The sequence below is a fragment of the Leopardus geoffroyi genome, chromosome D4 (genome assembly GCF_018350155.1).
Source record: "Leopardus geoffroyi isolate Oge1 chromosome D4, O.geoffroyi_Oge1_pat1.0, whole genome shotgun sequence".
In the NCBI taxonomy this organism is placed as follows: Eukaryota; Metazoa; Chordata; class Mammalia; order Carnivora; family Felidae; genus Leopardus; species Leopardus geoffroyi.
In genome coordinates this window covers 72538224-72559031 of record NC_059342.1, presented here as the reverse complement: position 1 = coordinate 72559031, position 20808 = coordinate 72538224, and the positions used below count along the sequence as shown (strand labels likewise).

Genomic DNA, 20808 nt, shown 5'->3' with positions numbered 1-20808 from the left:
GGTACCTTATAGAAGAGGAATCATGCAATATTTGACTTTTAATATCTAGCTTCATTCACTTAGCATAATGTCTTCAAGGTTCATCCATGTTGTAGCAGGTGTCAGAACTTCATTCTTGTCTAAGGCTGAGTGATATTCTATTCTGCGTATATATTTGGTGATGGAGTCTCCCTGGTTTTTTACACAGCATGCTCCTTCTCATCTTTTAAGTTTCAGCTTCAGTGTCACCTCTGACATTACTGTCTTCCTTAGTGTCCAATATGTAAGTATCTTATTTATGATTATTTTTGTAGTTTAGGTCACCCCTACTGGACTATAATCTGGGAGCTCTGCGACCACGGAGCCGTCCTAGGCATGATCTCTCCAGCACCTGGCACCCTGCCTAGCATGCCTAAGGCCTGTGGGAGCACCCTGAACTCCGTTCACAAGGGGGTGCAGACCATGCCCGACAGTAGGGAGTTGGCTCCTGAACTGGTGTCCCAGCTGATCACGTGGCTGAGCCCTGCTGAGACCCTGACCTCCTGTTTTGTTTCAGCCCTCAAGCTTCATATCCTTTGCTGATTCCACATCTTCTTTGTCTTCTGTACCTTCACACTTTCTTCTCACTTGGCATGACACCTCTGTGCTTTGATGAAGCAGGGCAAGGCCTTGGGGCTGATTCCTGATTTTCCCCATATCCATGCATATGGCCCTCAAAGAATGGGGGGCCCAGCACTTGTGGGCTGATTGCAGAGGCACGAGTTTCTCCTTTGAGTTAATGAGGATACAACATGGTTTCTAACGTCTACTAATAACAGAGCCTTTCTCTAAAGGTGGCCAGCACTTTTTTTTTTATTGTTTCTTTTGTTTTTTTAATATAATTTATTGTCAAATTGGTTTCCATACAACACCCAGTGCTCATCCCAACAGGTGCCCTCCTCAATGCCCATCACCCACTTTCCCCTCTTCCCCACCCCCATCAACCCTCAGTTTGTTCTCAATATTTAAGAGTCTCTTATGGTTTGCCTCCCTCCCTCTCTGTAACTTTTATTTTCCCCCCTTCCCCTCCGCCATCATCTTCTGTTAAGTTTCTTAGGATGCACATATGAATGAAAACATATGATACTTGTCTTTCTCTGCCTGACTTATTTCACTTAGCGTAATACCCTCCAGTTCCATCCACGTTGCTGCAAATGGGGTGGCCAGCACTTTAAGGTTGACAAGGTTTTCTGTAAACATTGTCTCATCTGATCTTTAGAAATTCCTTCTGAAGTGGTTAATAGGTTATTTCTCATTTCACATATATTCTATTTATAAGTAATAATGGGTATTATTTCCCATTAAGAACCAGAGAGAGGAAGTGACTTACCTTGTGTCACTAGCTTATGTATCAAGATGAGAACCCAAAGCACTTTCTAGAAGGCAAATTCCATGTAGAAAGAACCCTTGTGAGTACTGGAGGTGGGAGGCAAGAAGGAAACCTGGAGGGCCCAGAAGCACACCATAGGGTCCGGGATCCATCCAGAAGAATATTTATTGTTGCTGAGCCAACTCTTCCGCTTTTAAGAGTTTTCTAAATAGAACCCAATCTCACCTCTGCAAAGTGGAGAGTGTTTGAAAAAGTTTTGACATAAGTTGGAACACAGATTAGGGCATTCAGGTGAGGAACCGCACACAAGTTTTGTTGCACCGCTGTCTCTGAATTTTTAGCAGGAGTCTGGAGACGATTCTGAGGCCACGTCCAGACCTGGCAGGAAAGTGTGCCGTGAGTGACTCATGGCTTCTGCTGTGAGCGAGGGAGGGCACAGTGGCAGCACACTTTTCCTGTGGTTATCTTTTGTGTTCCAGGTAATCATTTGAAACAGATTTTCTGACACCCTCACTACATACTGACAATTTAATTTTTTTTTTTTTTCAACGTTTATTTATTTTTGGGACAGAGAGAGACAGAGCATGAATGGGGGAGGGGCAGAGAGAGAGGGAGACACAGAATCAGAAACAGGCTCCAGGCTCTGAGCCATCAGCCCAGAGCCCGACACGGGGCTCGAACTCACGGACCATGAGATCGTGACCTGGCTGAAGTCGGACGCTTAACCGACTGCGCCACCCAGGCGCCCCGACAATTTAAAACATTTAGGAAAACAGTATTGACTTCCTTGCTGCGTGCAACAAATCTCTTGTGTTATCCTTTTGCCAAGTAAATGCCATTGAAATATGTCACTTGCAAATGGAGTCATTGCAGCGTGAATGATGACGCTCTTGTAAGACTGACACGGGCTGGTGAAGCACGAGCTTTAGAATCAGAGAGACTTGGGTGAGTTTTGGCCGAACCACTTGGGAATTGTGTAACCAGCTCTAAACTTCTCTGAACTCCAGTTTCCTTCTTTAGTAGGGAATGAGATTGTTTTTCATCCTGTGGACTTACTGTGAAGATTTAATGAGATAATGATGTAAAGCACTTGGTGCTGTGCTTGATGTAAAGTACCTGCCACATAAGTGTTCACCATCAGAATAAGATGTCATAAGCTAGTAGGGAGCAGCAGGTAGTGTTTCTAACTTAAAAATGTAATATCTTTGTGAAATTTCCTACCACATAGTGGGAAGATCTAAACTCCTCCAGCTTTCACGTTGCCTGATCTATTAGTTTTCAATTCAAATATTCTGTTTACAAGTAGAGCATTAAAAGGAAGAGGTTTTTGTTTTTTTTTTTTTTAATTTTTTTTTTAACGTTTATTGATTTTTGAGACAGAGAGAGACAGAGCATGAACAGGGGTGGGTCAAAGAGAGAGAGGGAGACACAGAATATGAAACAGGCTCCAGGCTCTGAGCTGTCAGCACAGAGCCTGATGCGGGGCTCAAACCCATGAACTGTGAGATCATGACCTGAGCTGAAGTCAGACGCTTAACTGACTGAGCCACCCAGGCGCCCCGGAAGAGGTTTTAAAAAATATACATATATATTATTTTAGTGTGTATTAACTTTTGAGAGAGAGACAGAGCGCGAGTGGGGGAGGGGTAGAGAGAGAGGGAGACACAGAATCGGAAGCAGGCTCCAGGCTCTGAGCTGTCAGCACAGAGCCCGGCGCCGGGCTCGAACTCACAAACTGTGAGATCATGACCTGAGCTGAAGTCAGACGCTTAACCGACTGAGCCACCCAGGTGCCCCAGAATGAAGAGTTTTAATGTTATATTTTTGAAAAAAAGAAAGATTCACACGCTGCTCAAAGCATCTACGGCCATTATCCCATCTACAAATGGAAGATCCTTAGAAGAGATACGCTGATAAATTCTTTGTTTCTTCCCAGCACTCACACTTTCACCTCCTCCGAAGGAGGTTTCCATACCAGATGCTATTTCTTTTTTTTAAAAAAAATTTTTTTTTTTCAACGTTTATTTATTTTTGGGACAGAGAGAGACAGAGCATGAACGGGGGAGGGGCAGAGAGAGAGGGAGACACAGACTCGGAAACAGGCTCCAGGCTCTGAGCCATCAGCCCAGAGCCTGACGCGGGGCTCGAACTCATGGACAGCGAGATCGTGACCTGGCTGAAGTCGGACGCTTAACCGACTGCGCCACCCAGGCGCCCCCCAGATGCTATTTCTTGACAATCAGTATTGTTATGTGAAATGGAAATTTTTTTTTCTTCCAAGTGAGCCTTCTCTATGAATACGATCTGAAGGAAATGTATTGTTAGCCGAGGCTAACATTCATGGAAGACTTTAGAATACAAAATACATCAAAAAGTTATTTTTTTTCCCCCACTGCCTTGAGGGCAAGTGGACTTTTTGGTACTAATGAGCTCATTAGCTTAGTTACAGCAGTTAATAAGCTACTCTTGAGAATGTGCTTCATGGCATCCTGTAACCCTCCCACTTTCCTTTGATGATGGCAATACCATTTTCTAAATGCAAGTTGCCACATACTGAGATGTTAGATTCCAACCCCCCACATTGATCATATATGAAATTTAGTACTCCAGTGATCCTGGAATGAGGCTCTAATTCCATGTGGGTAAATTAGGAGCATGCCATAAAGTGCATGAAACTTTGTCGCAAGGTTACATTTTTCAGCCCCATTCCTTAGGCCATATTTCATACATATATGCATCACAAAGATTAATGTTCATAATAATATTAATAGCTCACATGACTGCAGGGGTTATTTTCAAAATATGGGCTATAGGTACAGCCCATGAAGAGCTTACCATTAAGAGGTGGGGGAAGAACATTTTTACAAATGAAGAAAATAGAGGGCTAAGTGCTGAATTATCTGATACAGAACATGAGTATAGTGTAGACTCTGATGTTAACCTGACCATCTGGACCCTTACAACCTGCCATGTCACACAAATTTCTATGCGGTATGTAATTCTGCTTTGACTCTAAGGCACAACAGAGACATTTCTGTTATTGTTGTGTAAATGAAAGTAACTTTAATATGATTTTCTTCAGTTTTCATATTTGTTGCTGCTTCTCTGCCAGAGCTCTCCATCTACAAATTTATTTCTCTGGAAGACTTTTTTGGAGTCAATATCAGTATGTGGAATAGGTCTATCATTCCTTCCCCTGGCAGTTGGCAAAACATCTGCTCAATTTATGGACATTATTGGTCATTTTTTTTTTTTTTTTCATTCTCAGCTTGGGTATTTATTGGTCTCTAACTCAGTCTGAGATGACGCCTTAAATTACTATGTTATTTCTGAAATCAATCACATTATTGTGCTGATGTTCATAATAGGAAGCAGCCAATGGGGATGAAATTTGTGATGCAGTCAGCTGTTGACTAGATTCCATAAATCTCCTATACCTTTCATCAAACAGATTTCCTTCCGGAATATTTTCTTGGGTTGAATATTAAAGCTAGTAATGTGGGGAAACATTTTTACCTTCAAGATATGAAATAGAGTGTGAATGTGGTCCTTGAAATTGGCACAGCACATCTTCCCCCTGGGGAGACCAGTTTTGCAGTTGATTATTTGAATAAAATCACAGATATAGGAGGACAGTAGGGAAGAATTCCCAGCCATGTTCATAATTAGTTGACTGTATTGCTGATACATATCCAAACGTTGTTCCTTCATAATATAATTAGCCAGAGAAACGTGTGCTTAAATGAACACCCCTAATGCATATCTAATGCAAATTTGTGCTCTTTATTTTTCTTTCCTTTGGATATAAACTGTTTTTTTTTTAAACTTTTTAAAAAATGTTTATTTTTGAGAGAGAGAGAGAGACAGAGAGACAGAGTGTGAGTGAGGGAGGGGCAGAGAGAGAGGGAGACACAGAATATGAAGCAGGCTTCAGGCTCTGAGCTGTCAGCACAGAGCCTGACACGGGGCTCAGACTCACAAAAAGTGAGATCATGACCTGAGCCAAAGTTGGATGCTCAACTGACTGAGCCACCCAGGTGCCCCTAAAGTGTTTTTAAATGGCTTATTTCCTTGTGATAGTGAAAGCTTTGGGCATTTCATGTAGAACCATATTTTTATTTACTTTATTATTACTTTTTAAAGTTTATGTTGAGAGAGAGAGAGAGAGAGAGAAAGTGTGCATGCACGTGAGCAGGAAAGGGGCAGGGAAAGAGGGAGAGCGAGAATCCCAAACAGGCTCTGTGCTTGCAGCCTGACGCGGGGCTCGAACTCACAAACTGTGAGATCATGACCTGAGCCGAAATCAAGACTTGGGCACTTAACCAACTGAGCCACCAAGGTGCCCCAGAGTCATATTTTTATTACCACCTATTGTAACGTCTGTCGGGTTGATTTTGGGGGTATTTTTTAATAGCAGCCACCTGCTTTCTTGTGTACCATTTGTTCTGAGCAGAAGTGGCAGTAGCTGCCATGTCTCTCAAGCGTGGTGGGGATATCTGTGACAGGCCAGACCCCATCAGTACTAAGAAGGCTTGAGGGTATGACACTGATGCAGAGGTAAGTCTATTTCCAGCAGCTGTCTTGCTCTGGAAAAGCTCGTGGAGGCAAGATTTGGCAGGGGGAGTTGTTACACAACACTTCCATACTCATTTGAATGCTCCTTCATGCAGCCTTTTCTCCTGAGGTTTTAGCTAACCTCTAAGGTCAGTCCCAATCAGGGCTTCGAGTGGACCTCTTCATTGTGAGCCTTTCTAGATTTATTTATTTTTATTTTTTATTTTGAAAAGTTTGTTTATTTATTTTGAGAGAGAGAGAGAGTGCATGCCTGAGCACATGCGAGTAGGGGAGGGGCAGAGAGAGAGGGAATCCCAAGCAGGCTTCGCACCCTCAGCACAGAGCCCGACGTGGGGCTTGAACCCATGAACAGTGAGATTGTGACCTGAGCCGAAGCCAAGAGTTGGATGCTTAACTGACTGAGCCACCCAGGTGCCCTGAGGCTTTCCAGATTTAATGGACCTGGACTTTGGGACCATACATCCCATGGCTTGAATGCTGGCTCTATCTTTTACTATTGGTGTGACTTTTGAATGTGACTTAAGCTCTTAGGAGCTCTTAGGGGCTCTTAAGCTCCATATTCATATCTATAAACTACATGAGAAAAAACCATCTACCTTGCAAGGTTTTCTGTGAGAAATCAGTCAGATAGTATATATCTAATAGACTGATGTTGAGTAGGATTTCAGTGAATGCTGTCATGATTAAAATTATTGAGGTTTGGGGCACCTGGGTGGCTCAGTCGGTTGAGCGTCCGACTTCGGCTCGGGTCATGATCTTGCAGTTTGTGAGTTTGAGCCCCGCATCGGGCTCTGTGCTGACAGCTCAGAGCCTGGAGCCTGCTTTGGATTCTGTGTCTTCCTCTCTCTGCCCCTTCCCTGCTCCTGCTCTGTCTCTCAAAAATGAATAAACGTTAAAAAAATTGTTTTTTAATAAAAATAAAATTATTGAGGTTTGAACAGAATTCCCTGGTACAAAACTGATACTAGTTTTTGTGAGTCTTTTACTCTCTTTTCATCTACTTGGTGTTTGGTGGGTGTGAGTTACCTCTGTTGGATAACAAACACAGAGGTAATGTATACCTGTCTTGTTATTTATACTTATAATGTACTGAGGTTTCCTTCCTCAGGGGCTTTGCTCATATCAAAGTAACATTTGTTGCATCTTGAACAATGATAAAGTAGTAGTGTGCTATCAATGAACAGTTCTTTAAGTATTTACTATGTAAAACATATAATTTTTTAAAAGAAATTTATGATTGTTTTATTTATCTTATTTATTTATTAATTTTTTATTTATTTATTTATTTTTTTTTAGTGTTTATTTTTGAGACAGAGTGTGAGTGGGAGAGGGCAGAGAGAGAGACACACAGAATCTGAAGCAGGCTCCAGACTCTGGGCTGTCAGCACAGAGCCCGATGCGGGGCTCAAACCCACAAGTTGTGAGATCATGATCTGAGCCAAAGTTGGATGCTTAACCAACTGAGCCAACCAGGAGTCCCTAAAACATACTATTTTAAGTAGGCATTGTGGGGGTGCAAGAGATTGTAAAATAAAGAGTCTGTCCTTTATGAACTGGCCATATTTTGGGAAGACATAATATATTCATAGAAAGATGTTAAACCCTCAAGCATGTGATGATAAACGGTAGCTGTTCATACTAGTATTCCATTTAGCTGAGGGTGTGCATAAAAACCAAACTTGGAACCTTGTAGAAATGTGGTTGCCAAGAACCCAACTCAGTACTACTGATTCGGAAGAATTATCTCTGGGGAAGGGGAGAGGCTGTGAGGCTCCAGATAGGTGTTTTTCCAAAGCCCCATAGGCAAGTCAGATGTACACCTTCTGTTTAGAACTATGTGTTTAATCCAAGCCATGCTAGAATCCTCTCTCAATATCTCTTGCCAAGAGACTCTCCAACTTGAGTAGCTGTGGAATGGGAAGGCATAGAGTCACGAGCCCAGGTTGTCTACCACTAGGCACCTTCCTGAGTTGCTGAACCTTAGTTCTTAGAGACCAAGCTATTGATGTCTCATCAACTCCCAAATTAATATTTTTGGTATTAATTTTTTTATTAAAAAAATTTTAAAGTTTATTTATTTTGAGAGAGAATGAGAGAGAAAGAGAGAGAGAGAGAATGAGCAGAGAGCATGAGCAGGGGAGGGGCCGAGAGAGAGGGGGGAGGGAGAAAATTCCAAGCAGGCCCTGCGCTGTCAAACTCACAAACTGCAGACATCATGACCTGAGCTGAAACTAAGAGTCAGACACTCAACTGATCGAGCCACCCAGGCTCCCCATGTTTTTGGTATTAATTAAAAAAAATCTTGTATTCCCAACAAAAGCCACCATGTCTTCCATTATTCTTAGTTGTGTCCAAGGATGGAAGGCAGTTTAGTTATCTTCTGTATTCTTATACCTTTAGAATCTGTTCGTCTCCCTTAATCCAGTTATCTATCACTGGATTCCTTCCCACTGTCTCCAATGTGCTGTTTAGAATTCCAGTTTCAAGGTCCATAAACCTGCATAACCTACACCCTCAATCTCTTCACTGCTGTTCCCTCTATTTCCTGCTATAACTGAACCCTGGTTTTAACTGGAAGATATTTTAGATGTCAACAATGACTGGGCAGCCTTATGAAACATTAACCACCTGTTCGGTTGGCTGCTCATGTACACACAAATATACTTGTGTCTTGGAGTGTTTTGGGCTGGTTGATATGTCTAAAGGTTTGATGCTTTGAAGGGAAAAACATGATGAGGGCCAAGAAGCCTTGTGTCTGGTAAACATGTATGAAAAGGGAATTAATCTCTGTGGGCAAATATGGGACTTGTGAGGTAGGCAGGGTTGGAGGATTTATGAAATGACCATCTGGTTCTGGTCCCATAACTGCTCATGATTTGAATCTGCACTGACCAGAGACTAACTCCTTTTTAAAAATCTCGGAATCAAGTGACTGGTCAGGTGGGTTGAGCTGTTGTATTGAGGTTCTTACGATAACTTCAGTGACAACAGATGAAAGCCTGTTCTGGGAGGCTTCCCTCAGGGAAATAACTCTGGTGTTCTGCAACAGTCCAAGCATCCATAATGGGATGGAGGCAAGTGCAATTCCATGAAATCTACCTGTTCTGTATCAGAAGCTCGTTTAAGAGAAGCCACCTACTTCTAAGGCCAAGAATGGTCTTTGGGGAGTTGGGAACAGATCATACCATTTTCCTCTATTTTGAGTGCTTTATCTCAATAAATGCCCTTATATTTTATTTATTTATTTATTTATTTATTAAAAAAAATTTTTTTTTTTCAACGTTTATTTATTTTTGGGACAGAGAGAGACAGAGCATGAACGGGGGAGGGGCAGAGAAAGAGGGAGACACAGAATCGGAAACAGGCTCCAGGCCCTGAGCCATCAGCCCAGAGCCCGACGCGGGGCTCGAACTCACGGACCGCGAGATCGTGACCTGGCTGAAGTCAGACGCTTAACCGACTGCGCCACCCAGGCGCCCCTGCCCTTATATTTTAAAAGCCTGGATGTCAAGAGTGCTTAATTTTCTTGGCTTTCTACAGACTGGGGAGAAAACTAAAAAGCAGGATGAATAACAAAAGTTGTATATATTTTTTCCTCTGTATTTAGGTATGACTGGGATTGTTGGTTGCATTTGAGATTATTATGACCTCCTTATTTTACATTTATTATGCTTTGTGTAATAAAATGGTATCTGTGAACTCCCCATAACTGCATGAGAAATTTAGCATGTTCATTTCTTCCCTTTGCCTCATTGCTCAGAGTTTTTGAAATAATTTGGAACTTTACTTTCAAATTATTTTTTTTACCTTGTTCAACTTTATTTATTTAAAAATTTTTTTAGTGTTTATTCATTTTTGAGAGAGAGAGAGAGTGCGAGCCGGGGAGGGGCAGAGAAAGACTTTCTTTTACATGAGGTAGAGTTTGGCTGGGTCTAAAATGGTAACATCAAAATCCATTTACTTCAGATAGTTTCTGTAAATATTCTAGTGTCTTCTAGTAGTTAAGAGTTGCAGAGAAGAAATTTCATATCAGTCTTGTAATGTCAGGCCTGCCTCCCTCTTTGCAGCTGATTTTTTTTCTTTGAAAGATACTTATAAATTGAATGTTTAGACTATACTTTCCTTATTAATTTGCTTTACAAAGTTCAAATATTTCGTTTATATTTCATTTAATATTCAATTGGCAAGAAAACTACATCTATTATCTATTATCTATTTTGGAGTTTGTGATCTGGTGATACATGGTAGAAGGTACTTGAAAATGTTAATATTTAATAGAACCCTGGGATGGATTATTTCACTGAACAAGGAATTCTTCATAATGTAAATAGTCTTATAATTGGAACATATTTTTTAAAATTTTTTTATGCTTTATTTTTGAGAGAGAGAGAGAGAGAGAGAGAGAGAGAGAGAGAGAGAACGAGAGGGGGAAGGGCAGAGAGAGGGGAAGACACAGAATCCGAAGCAGGCTCCAGGCTCCAAGCTGTGAGCACAGAGCCTGATGCGGGGCTTGAACTCTTGAACTGCGAGATCATGACCTGAGCTGAAGTTGGACACTTAACCGACTGAGCCACCCAGGCATCCCTAATTGGAACATTTTCTATGTATACATGTTTGTAAATTTCATTAAAGTCAGGTATATCTATTTTCTCTACTTCTGAACAATCTTATTTTGTATGTCTGCAACTGGATTATTTGATGGGGTTCATGTTCTCTCTTTTCCCAGATGAATGGACTCTATCATTACTAAATGTATCTTTTTAAAAAAAAATTGTTTTTAATGTTTGTTTATTTATTTATTGAGAGAGAGAGGGAGAGAAACAGAGTGAAAGCTGGGGAGGAGCAGAGAGAGAGGGAGACACACAATCCGAAGCAGGCTCCAGGCTGAGCTGTCAGCGCAGAGCCCGACATGGGGCCCGAACCCATTAACCGAGAGATCATGACCTGGGCCAAAGTCGGACGCTCAACTGACTGAGCCACCCAGCCGCCCCTACATGTTTATTTCTAAAATATGAATTATAAGGATAGAAGTTGGGGGTCATAACTAGTGCTTTGCTACTTCCCTTTGCAGAGATCAACTGTGGCCATCCTCCGGAAGTGCAGCATGCGGTCCTGGTGGGGAATCACAGCTCCAGGCTGGGCAGTGTGGCTCATTACCTCTGTCAAGAGGGCTTTGAAAGCCCTGGAGGAAAGATCATTTCCATTTGCACAGAGAAAGGCACTTGGAGAGAAAGTCCTTTGACGTGCACAGGTATAGACTCTGTTCTGTGGGGCTTTTGTTTCCTGGCAGCAAATGGCCAGCAGGAGCCTGGGACCTGGAGCCATTCCATTGCTCCCTCTGTGTACTGCTTGGCTGTGCCATTTACTTGAGAGGGCAACCTGGCTTTAGGTTTTTCAGCTAAATCCTGAAGATTTAGGGGGTAGATTGGGAAAATAGGTTGGATAGAAAATTTTGTGCATCCATCTTTTGAAACTCACCTTAAATCACAGTGAGTCCTATCTCCTCTACTTGGCCGGCTGAGAAATTTTTCTCATGAACCGTTTTCTCAGGGGGGCCTACTTAAGAGTCCTGTGTAGGGCACGTTGACACCTTTTCAGAGAAAAGGTGGTGTAATAGATAAAGAGGTTTTTAATGTTTATTTTTAATTAAATTTTTTTTAATTTTGAGAGAGAGAGTTAGCAGAGGAGGGACAGAGAAGGAGAGAGAGAATCCCAAGCAAGCTCTGTGCTGTCAGCACAGCGCCCAAAGTGGGACTCAAGCTCATGAACCATGAGATCATGACCTGAGCCGAAATCAAGAGTTGGACACTTAACTGACTGAGCCATCCAGGTGCCCCTATTTTTAAGTTTTCAGTTGTGGTAAAACACACAACATAAAATTTAGCACCTTAATCATTTTTAAGGGTTAAGTATATTCACGTTGCTGTGCAACCAATCTCCAGACCCTTTTCATCTTGCAAACCTGAACCTCTGTACCCATTAAACAATGCCTCCCCTCCACTTCCTCCTCCCTATAGCACCAGCATTTTACTTTCTGTTTCTGTGGATTTGACTAATTTAGATACCTCATGTAAGCAGACTCATGTAGTATCTGCCCTTCTGTGCCTGGCTTACTTCACTTAGCATAATGTTCTGCAGGTTCATCCATGTTGTTGCAAATGATGGGATTTCCTTCTTTTTAAAGGCTAAGTAATATTCCACTGCGTGTGTTTACATTTTGTCTATCTGTTCATCCATTGGTGGGCACTTGTGTTGCTTCCACCTTTTGGCTATTTGAGCATGGATATACAGATATCTCTTTGAGACATCTAAGAGTTATTTAGAGGAAGTGAGGCAAGCGGTCTCATGGGGTGCTGAATTAAACATTTGGGGAAACGTTCCTGGCCCTGAGCCACTTTCGGCGTCACTTTTGGAGAGAGCTGGGCGTAGCTTCTGGACCCTCAGCTGTTTGCTTCACTGCTCACCCTGCTCTGCCTCCGCCATCCAGAGTTCAGTGGGGATACAGGGATTAGTCACTACTTGAAAAACCAGTGGGTCTGCATGGGGCATAGTAAGCTATTAATTAGCTGATGCTTGTAGAGCACTTTGAAGAACAAACATGTTATGTAACTGCTAATTATAATTACCGTCCTCAGCCTGCCACCTTTCACGGAGTCTGTGGCTCCAGCTGCAGCTGTTTCCTTGGGTTTATGCAAGCTTTGATTTAAGGAGAGAAAAGGCATTTTCCCTGAGAGCTGTGATCTTTCTGTGAGGAGGCCTCTATGCCCTCAATCAAGATTGGCAGCTAAATTCAATTTCCGCAGATAAAGGGGGTGATTTGCATGCTGATGAATTCACGGTGCAGTGCACACGATCTGGGTGGGTAGGTAGGAGAGGCTTCTGGAAATGTAGTGAGAAACGCTGATTGCCATGGCTCTTGCCCGGCCGAACTCCCTTCTTCCTTCTTTTCCCTGTTTTCACCGATTTCTTCACACCTCTTCTGTACCAGCTCCCTGTGTGTATTTTGTGTTTACCTTCTTCAGTGTCCATTTCTGGGTCTTCCCCCCGTCTTCTGCTTTCCTGCCTAACCTCCGAATGCCTTCTCCCTCTGCTCTCTGTTTTCGTTCTGTTTATCCCTCTTTTTATGTTTGAATGTTTTGTTCCAAGTTGGGTGGAATAATTCATCTTCACTTTACCTGGGTTGTTTTTAGTTAAAAATATTTTTGGAGGCCCTGTTTCTTTGGATTAGCAGCATGGATCTGTATATGTTTTTAATGGAGTGTGGACTCCGGCAAGGTGGTGGGACTTTTTTTTTTTTTTTTCTTTAAGGCCAGTTTGGACTGGCAACTCCAGACAGCTGAGAATTAGGCAACCATTTTAGTGTCTGGAAAAACCCCAGGTGGAAGCTTGATGTTTAGTGGGTTGGTTTACCTCAAGATCAAAGAGGCTGATTCATTCTTGATAAGACTGTGCCTGGCTTTCATTCTGTTCAGGTCATTTGGCTTTTCATGTTTAGAATCTGAGTTAATAATTATAAAGTGGATGCTCACTCATGCCGTGCTCTCAGAAGGGTAATATCTCTATTGAAACACAGACTGTTTATCTGCTGGGATCTGTTCTGAGCCCCCTAACCTGACTCAGGTCCTGACTCCTCTAGGCCTCCCGTGAGCGTCTGCCCCTCTGTTTTGTTGTTGATCTTCCTTTTCAGCCTAGTGAGTGCTCACATGAAGCTCTAATGCAATTATGGAAAAGAAAGATGGAAAAGAAAGGTCAGCTGGAATAAATGGACACATTTATATAAAAGCCACATGGCTTGGATTTGTTTGAATACGTGTATGAAGTTTGGCTGTCAAGCATTATAGCTGCTGTTGATTGTGTACTGACTTAGATGCCCAGGGCTCTGCTAAGGGTCTTAATGCTTGGTTTCATTTTGTCCTCAAGAAAACCCTATAAAGTAAGCATGTTACATTTCATTTCGTAGATGAGTACTCTGAGACTCATAAAAGTTCAGCAACTTTCAGAGGGTCATTCAGTAACTAGTAAATGGCAGAGACAGGATTTGAACTTAGGTCTGGAAGCCTGGAACGCCCACAGTCTCTCTCCTACCAGTGTTTCCCAAGCTTGAATTATTGAATGCCCCCCCCCCCCGCTGATAACGTTTGCCATAGCAAAAGTATTATTTATTTAATAAATTTCTTTAAAAAAACACAAAATTTAAAATTATAATTTAAATTTATTTTTTTATAGTTTTTTTTTTTAATGTTTATTTATTTTTGAGAGAGAGAGAGAGAGCACAAGCGAGGCAGGGACAGAGAAAGAGGGAGACATAGAATCTGAAGCAGGCTCCAGGCTCTGAGCTGTCAGCACAGAGCCTGGTGCTGGGCTCGAACTCACAGACTGCAAGATCATGACCTGAGCCAAAGTCAGATGATTAACCGACTGAGCCACCTAGGTGCCCCAGTATAATTCAAATTTATTGATAAAAGAAACTTTGTAGTATGTGTGATATTATGAGTTGGATGACTGTGTATTTTTTCTAATATACAAAGAAGTCGATGCAAGCAAACATATAAATTTATTCATGTGCCACAAGAAAATCATCCTGAGGTGTACAGTGCTTTTTAGGAAAGCACTACCCTAAGCCATGCTATTTCTACCTATTTTATGTGACTTGAAAAAAGGAAAAGAAATATTGAAGAACTCTTACAGCCAAGCATGTACTTATTCAAAGTAGTCACTTTGATTTCAGTGATGCTGCCATTATCGAAATGTGTTGGGTAATTTCTGCCTTTGGAGGTAGTTTATGAGTCATATTAGAAGATCAGTCATTTATTTTGAAATCAGATACTGATTTTGACTATAAGTGACACTGAGCTTGACCATCTGCTTGGGTCACCTCAATTTATTCTCTGTGAGCTTTTACTGTTTCTAAAAATAGAGAAAAAGGATATAAAATTGGAAACCAAGAGAGTATGCTGGATTAGTCCCTGTCCACACTAAGATTTCTGAAGGAATAGTCTATTCCCACTTTCTCTGTCCGCACCCACACTGCTTCTCCACTCAACCTCCTGAAGGAGAATCAGGCATCCAACACCCTCACTCCACGGTGGCTCTCTCGCCAAGGTCCACTAGTGACCATGTGCCAAATTCATGTTCTAGTTTCAGTCCTCATTCCTCTTAACCTTTCCACGACATTTAGCATTGTTGATCAGATATCCATATCCATCCACTCAATCAACCAAATAATAAATATTAAAAAAAAAATACAAGATAGTCTATTAGGTTCTGGGAATAGAGAGATTAACCCAGTCTTTGCCATCATGGAGCTCACATTCAGGAGAGATTCAGGAGACATTAAGGAGACATTAAGTAACCAGACAAAATTATTTAGTTACAAATGTGTTAAGTACTGCAGAGAAATACTTGATGCTAGTAGAATACTCATATATATATATATATGTGTGTGTGTGTACGTGTGTGTGTGTGTATGTGTGTATGTATATATACGTACACACACACACACATTTACATATATATACACACACACACACACACATACATACATACACACATGCATGCACCACATAAAGAATCCAAAGCAAACCAAAGGTGCTTTATTACCTACTGAAGCTTTGGTTCCCCAAATCTAGTGAATAGTTCAACTGGATGGTGTGGGGCCCTCCTTTTTTTTTTTTTTTTTTTTAAGCCAGAGAGGCCTAAGTGTCCTATAACTGGACAAGGCAAAGGTCTGCTCTGCCCGAAGTCAAACCTCGGATCTCATCATGACGCTGTGGGCACTCTGTCAGGGGACAAAGAGCCATGTGAGAGAATAAAGAGATGGAGGTTTTCCCTGGTGCCGTGATGATCTGCTCCAGGTCCTTCTTGGGCCGGAGGTGAGGAGGTGGTGGGGAACTGGTGGCAAGGAAGGGAGATAACTTTCGAGGAAGTGGACACTCCTTCAGATCTTCCTTCCCTGACTTCCAGGCACCCACCAGCCAGCCTCCTCCTCCCTCTCTTCTGCTCTTTCTCCTGTAGGCTCCCGTTGGGTTCCATGTTTCCCAGCATTCTGCCTTTGGGCTCATCTCCGTGTCCTCCCTGGACGTTCCACCTGCACCCACAGCTTCAGTGACCATCCACACATGGCTGACTCTCAAGATTATTTCTCCCTGGATATTCTGCAGATAACTCCTATCTGGCATGTTCTGAACGCACTCGTTAGTCTTTTCCTCACAAACCCAGGGTAGCCCTCCCTGTGTTTCTCAGGAGAACAATAAAAGGCAATCCATTCAGACTGTCAAGCTCGAAAACTGGCAGTCAGCCTCAACTCCTGACTGTCCTTATCGCTCACCTCCTGTTGTGTCTCCCTCAGAAGTGTCTCATGGCTTTAAACACAAGGCCCTGAGACCATTCCTCCCCTTCTTTGCTGAATAACCTCTGCAGTGCCTTGGCTCTTGGCTTTGGAGTCGGACAGGCCTACTTTTGAATCCTGACTTGACAGCTTACAACCCATATGACCTCTGGCAGGTTACTTAACTTCTCTAAGCCTCATGTCTATAAAATGGGCACAATAATGTCAAGCTCATGGGCTTATTTTAAATTAACTCTTAATATATTAAAAAAAAATTTTTTTAATATTTATTTTTTTGAGAGAGAGACAGAGCATGAGCAGGGGAGGTTAGAGAGAGAGGGAGACACAGAATCCGAAGCAGGCTTCCAGGCTCTGAGGTGTCAGCACAGAGCCTGATATGGGGCTCGAACCCATGAGAGGTGAGATCATGACCTGAGCTGAAGTTGGATGCTTAACCAGCTGAGCCACCCAGGTGCCCCTAATTCTTAATATATTTTTTCTAGTTTTATTGAGAAATAATTGACCTACATCACTGCATAAGTTTAAGATGTACACCGTGGTGGTTTGACTCACGTATATGGTGAAATGATTATCATGGGGTTATTTTGAAAATGAAATAAATGACACTTTTAAAGTACTATACATACTGTCAGACCCATAGTAATTACTCAATAAGTGTTCACTGTTGCTTCTTATGACTGCTGTTAAAATGAGATCTTTTTTTTGTAAGTTTATTTATTTATTTTTGAGAGCGAGAGAGAGAATAAGGCGGGGGTGGGGGGGGGGGCAGAGAGAAGGAGAGATAGAATCCTAAACAGGCTTTGCACCATCCTCACAGAGCTGGATGCGGGGCTCAAGCTCACGAACTGTGAGATTATGACCTGAGCTGAAGCTAGACACTTAACCAACTGAGCCACCCAGGTGCCCCAAGATGAGATCTAGTCTTTAAAGATCTATCAGTGTTGGCCATATTGTAAGTGCTGAGTAAAGAGTATCCTGTTCTTACAACCTCCAGCTCTACTCCGGTGTCTACTTCAACAAATACCAGAATCATCTTTCTAAAAAAAAAAAAAAGTTCCATTATTTTCCTGCTTTTGCTCGTGGGAGTAAGTCTGCACTTAGTCTGGCGGGCAGGATCCAGCCCAGTCTGTTCTGTCTACGTCCACAGCCTCATTTCCTGTCATTCGCCCTTCTCAGTGCCTTACGCTTCTCTGTCACTCAACACCGTGAATATGCCACACCCTCCTGTAGCTCCAGACCTGCGTTAGGTTCGCTCTGCTTGGGTGTCTTCCCCCCTCTTTAGCCATTCGTCCCTTAAGGTCATGCCCTCCACAAAGCCAGCTTCCCCAGGTCTTCCAGTGACAGTGGGGTGGCTCCTTTCTCTCTACCCTGTGTAACTTTGTTCTAAGATTTATTGAGTTGTACTTACCTGCTTCTATGTCTGCTCCCTCCGTTAGACCACACATTCCCAAGGGAATGTTCTGATATGTTCTGATCATTGTCACAGCCCAGCGTCTGGCATGGGAGGATTCATCATTCAGTGAATGGTGAATAAAGAACCCTGGAGCCAGTTCCAAAGAGAACTTCCAGAAATGTTTTCAGTTATCAGTACTGTTAGAATGAGGGCATCTCTTTTAAAACGGCAGCATTAATGTGGATGTTTAATACCTGATGTGTTTATAAAGAGGTCTTTCCACCTGGTGACACCTGGAGGGAAAAGCAAGCATGTTTTGTTAAACGGCCCCTTGGGATGAAATATCTGACATCCCCGTAATCAGATCTCGGTCCATCCGTGCAAGAGAGCACGGCACAGGCAGGAGGCAGATGGCAGTTTTGAGATGTCATTTGCTGTTGTCATAGTGAATGAGCAGAAGGGAAGGACAAGGAAGGAAACTTTCATGTCTCCTTTCTAATCTCTGCTTGGATAGCAGGGGGGTCCTGAGTGAGAAGAACATTTGCCTCACTGGCGGTCAGAGACAAGGTGAGGGGTGGGATGTTTCCTTTTCTTTCTGGACCAGGTGGTGAGTTGGTATCAGAGTGATGTGTGAGTGAGCAGGGGAGTCCAGGGCTCCAGGGACTTTGAAGGGTGATGGGGAGGGAAGGGTCCCGGAGTATTTGGGGCTTGTTCATGCTAATGAAAGACTGGCACCAACGTCATCTTCATGCTCCTCAGATGCAAACAGATAGGATCTTTACATCTCTTAGGATACTCATGTCCACAACTGGCATATTTCTTTGATTTCATTTTATCTGTGCTCTGGGAAAAGCATTGATGTAGAGACCCAGGAATGCTTTAGACAGCCATAGGTGATCCTCTGGTGTCTCACCAGAAATTTGCCTGTTTTCCTCTCTCTGTCTGTATTTATTCTCACTTACTGATGGCTGACCTGGGTTTACCCGAGACCCAGTAATGCTGCTGATGGGGTGATTTAGTAAAGATGTAAAATCTTCTTTGGCAAAGAGATCATCCGTAGATCACAGTCTGATGGTGGCATTGGTTGTGAGTACAGGGGAAATGAGTCAATCCTACAGGTACACAAGGTACAGGTCAGGCTCTCTTTCCCATGTTGGAGGCTGAGAAGGGAGAGACGGGATGAGATGAGGGGAGGCATCTTCTGAGATGGGGAATTCTCTTTCTCACCCTTCTTGTAATCATTCTCCTCCTCCTCCTCCTCCTCCTCCTCCTCCTCCTCCTCCTCCTCCTCCATGTTCATTCACTTTTGAGAGAGAGACAGACAGAGTCAAGCAGGGGAGGGGCAGAGAGAGAGGGAGACACAGAATCTGAAGCAGGCTCCAGGCTCCAAGCTGTCAGCACAGAGCCCGATGCAGGGCTTGAACCCACAAATGGCCATATCATGACCAAAGCTGAAGTCGGACACTTAACCCCCTGAGCTACCCAGGTGCCCCTTTCTCACCCTTCTTGATGGGAGTCTTATCTTGGGTTTCCCGGAAAGCACAGCCTGTGGCACAGGGCTTATATTTATTACACAAGGGAATGACACCCTGGGAAGCAGGAGTGGGGTAAGGTGAGTAAAGCAGGGGAGGAAAGAGAGCCAGTACAATCCCTTGGAAACTGTGTTACCTCAGAACCAATGTCCTCATATGGTTTCCCACACTGCCAAATTTATTACATGAAATACACACAATATTCAAGCAGAACAACTTGAAGAAATCTGTGGCTTTCTGATAGATCAGAATTAAATAGCTTCAGTTAGAGGAGCCCCAGAATTATCCAGGGACCTTGTGGGGAATTTATGTAGTTTACCCCACACTGCTGCTGAAGAATGGCCCTGTGTGTGGTGATGCATGTCATTTCCTTGTTGGGAACAGCAGTGACCTGGAAATAAGAGCATTGTGTCAGCCAGGTCAGATGGGGAAGCCAGAAACAGATCTTACCTATGTGGCTGCAGGGAAGATTCAGGGCTCAGCTCTGGGCCTCTCCATCCCACATGAGTGGAACGCCAGTGGCATCCAGTGGCCTGCCAGGCCAATCACAGGTTGGAATTCTTACCCACACTCAAGTGGCTATCCGTCTTTTCTTTTCCTCCAAGTCAGGTAATGGGCCAGGCCCATCTTTGATGAAGATGAATTGGGTGATTGGCCTGGGGCAGCTCGAATTGCCTGATTTGGCTTCTGAATCAGAGCATGAATGGTGATTAGCCGAGTTGTCAGCTGCACAGATAAACTACGTCCATCATGATTGCCATTGGGATTTTTCCAAAGCCCATTGATGCATTTTGTGAGTGGACTCTCTTTTTCTGTTTTAGAAATAATTGCAGAAGTTAATGATGTATCAGTGTTTAATAACAGCTGTGTGAGGTGGCAAATAAACCCAGGAAAAACAGTCTCCAAGATTATCTATGTGGTAAGTAAAATGATCAACGTTTTCTTGACAGGGCAGAAATAGTATGAGACAGGAACGTGACTTGGAGGGACTTCCTGCTCTAAGGTCTTCTCAATCTAATTGTCTGATTGTCCTTTTATTTTTTTTTTTTTATTATTATTTTTTTTAATAAATTTTTTTTTTCAACGTTTATTTATTTTTGGGACAGAGAGAGACAGAGCATGAACGGGGGAGGGGCAGAGAGAGAGGGAGACACAGAATCGGAAACAGGCTCCAGGCTCCGAGCCATCAGCCCAGAGCCCGACGCGGGGCTCGAACTCACGGACCGTGAGATCGTGACCTGGCTGAAGTCGGACGCTTAACCGACTGCGCCACCCAGGCGCCCCATGATTGTCCTTTTAAAAAGTGATCAGAATTTTTAACATAGTCTAGTGTATTTTATTTTACATTCTGTGTTTAATATATTTGTCATTCGACAGAGTATATGTGTGGGGGATATATTTATATTTGGCATCATCACTATCGCTTGTTTCCAAGCACTTGTATTTCGCTCCTCCAGAGGGGGCCTGGAAGCATCTGCTGACTGGGTGACAGGATGCAGAGAGTGGCTCTCAGGTTGTGACTGCCTCCTTGATGGCTGGTCATTCATGTCATTTTATGTCACTTCTTAGGGTGAGACTTCATCATCAGATACCCGATAGCAGAAACTTAACC

General features: G+C 42.9%; 1 protein-coding gene across 14 annotated transcripts in view; it reads left to right on the top strand.

Annotated features, from left to right (window-relative positions):
• Window positions 1–20808, top strand: part of SUSD1 (sushi domain containing 1) — a 258157-nt gene that overhangs the window by 37024 nt on the left and 200325 nt on the right. For 13 of the 14 annotated variants that reach the window (XR_006710319.1, XR_006710318.1, XR_006710320.1 and 10 more), the window contains 2 exons: window positions 10995–11174; window positions 20018–20115. Coding sequence is in view for 11 of the 14 variants with exons in the window: in XM_045469272.1 (XP_045325228.1) it covers window positions 10995–11174; window positions 20018–20115 (278 nt within the window). In the remaining 3 variants the exon portion in view is untranslated. The remainder of the gene's footprint in view (window positions 1–10994; window positions 11175–20017; window positions 20116–20808) is intronic. The other variant, XM_045469273.1, reaches the window with a different exon arrangement.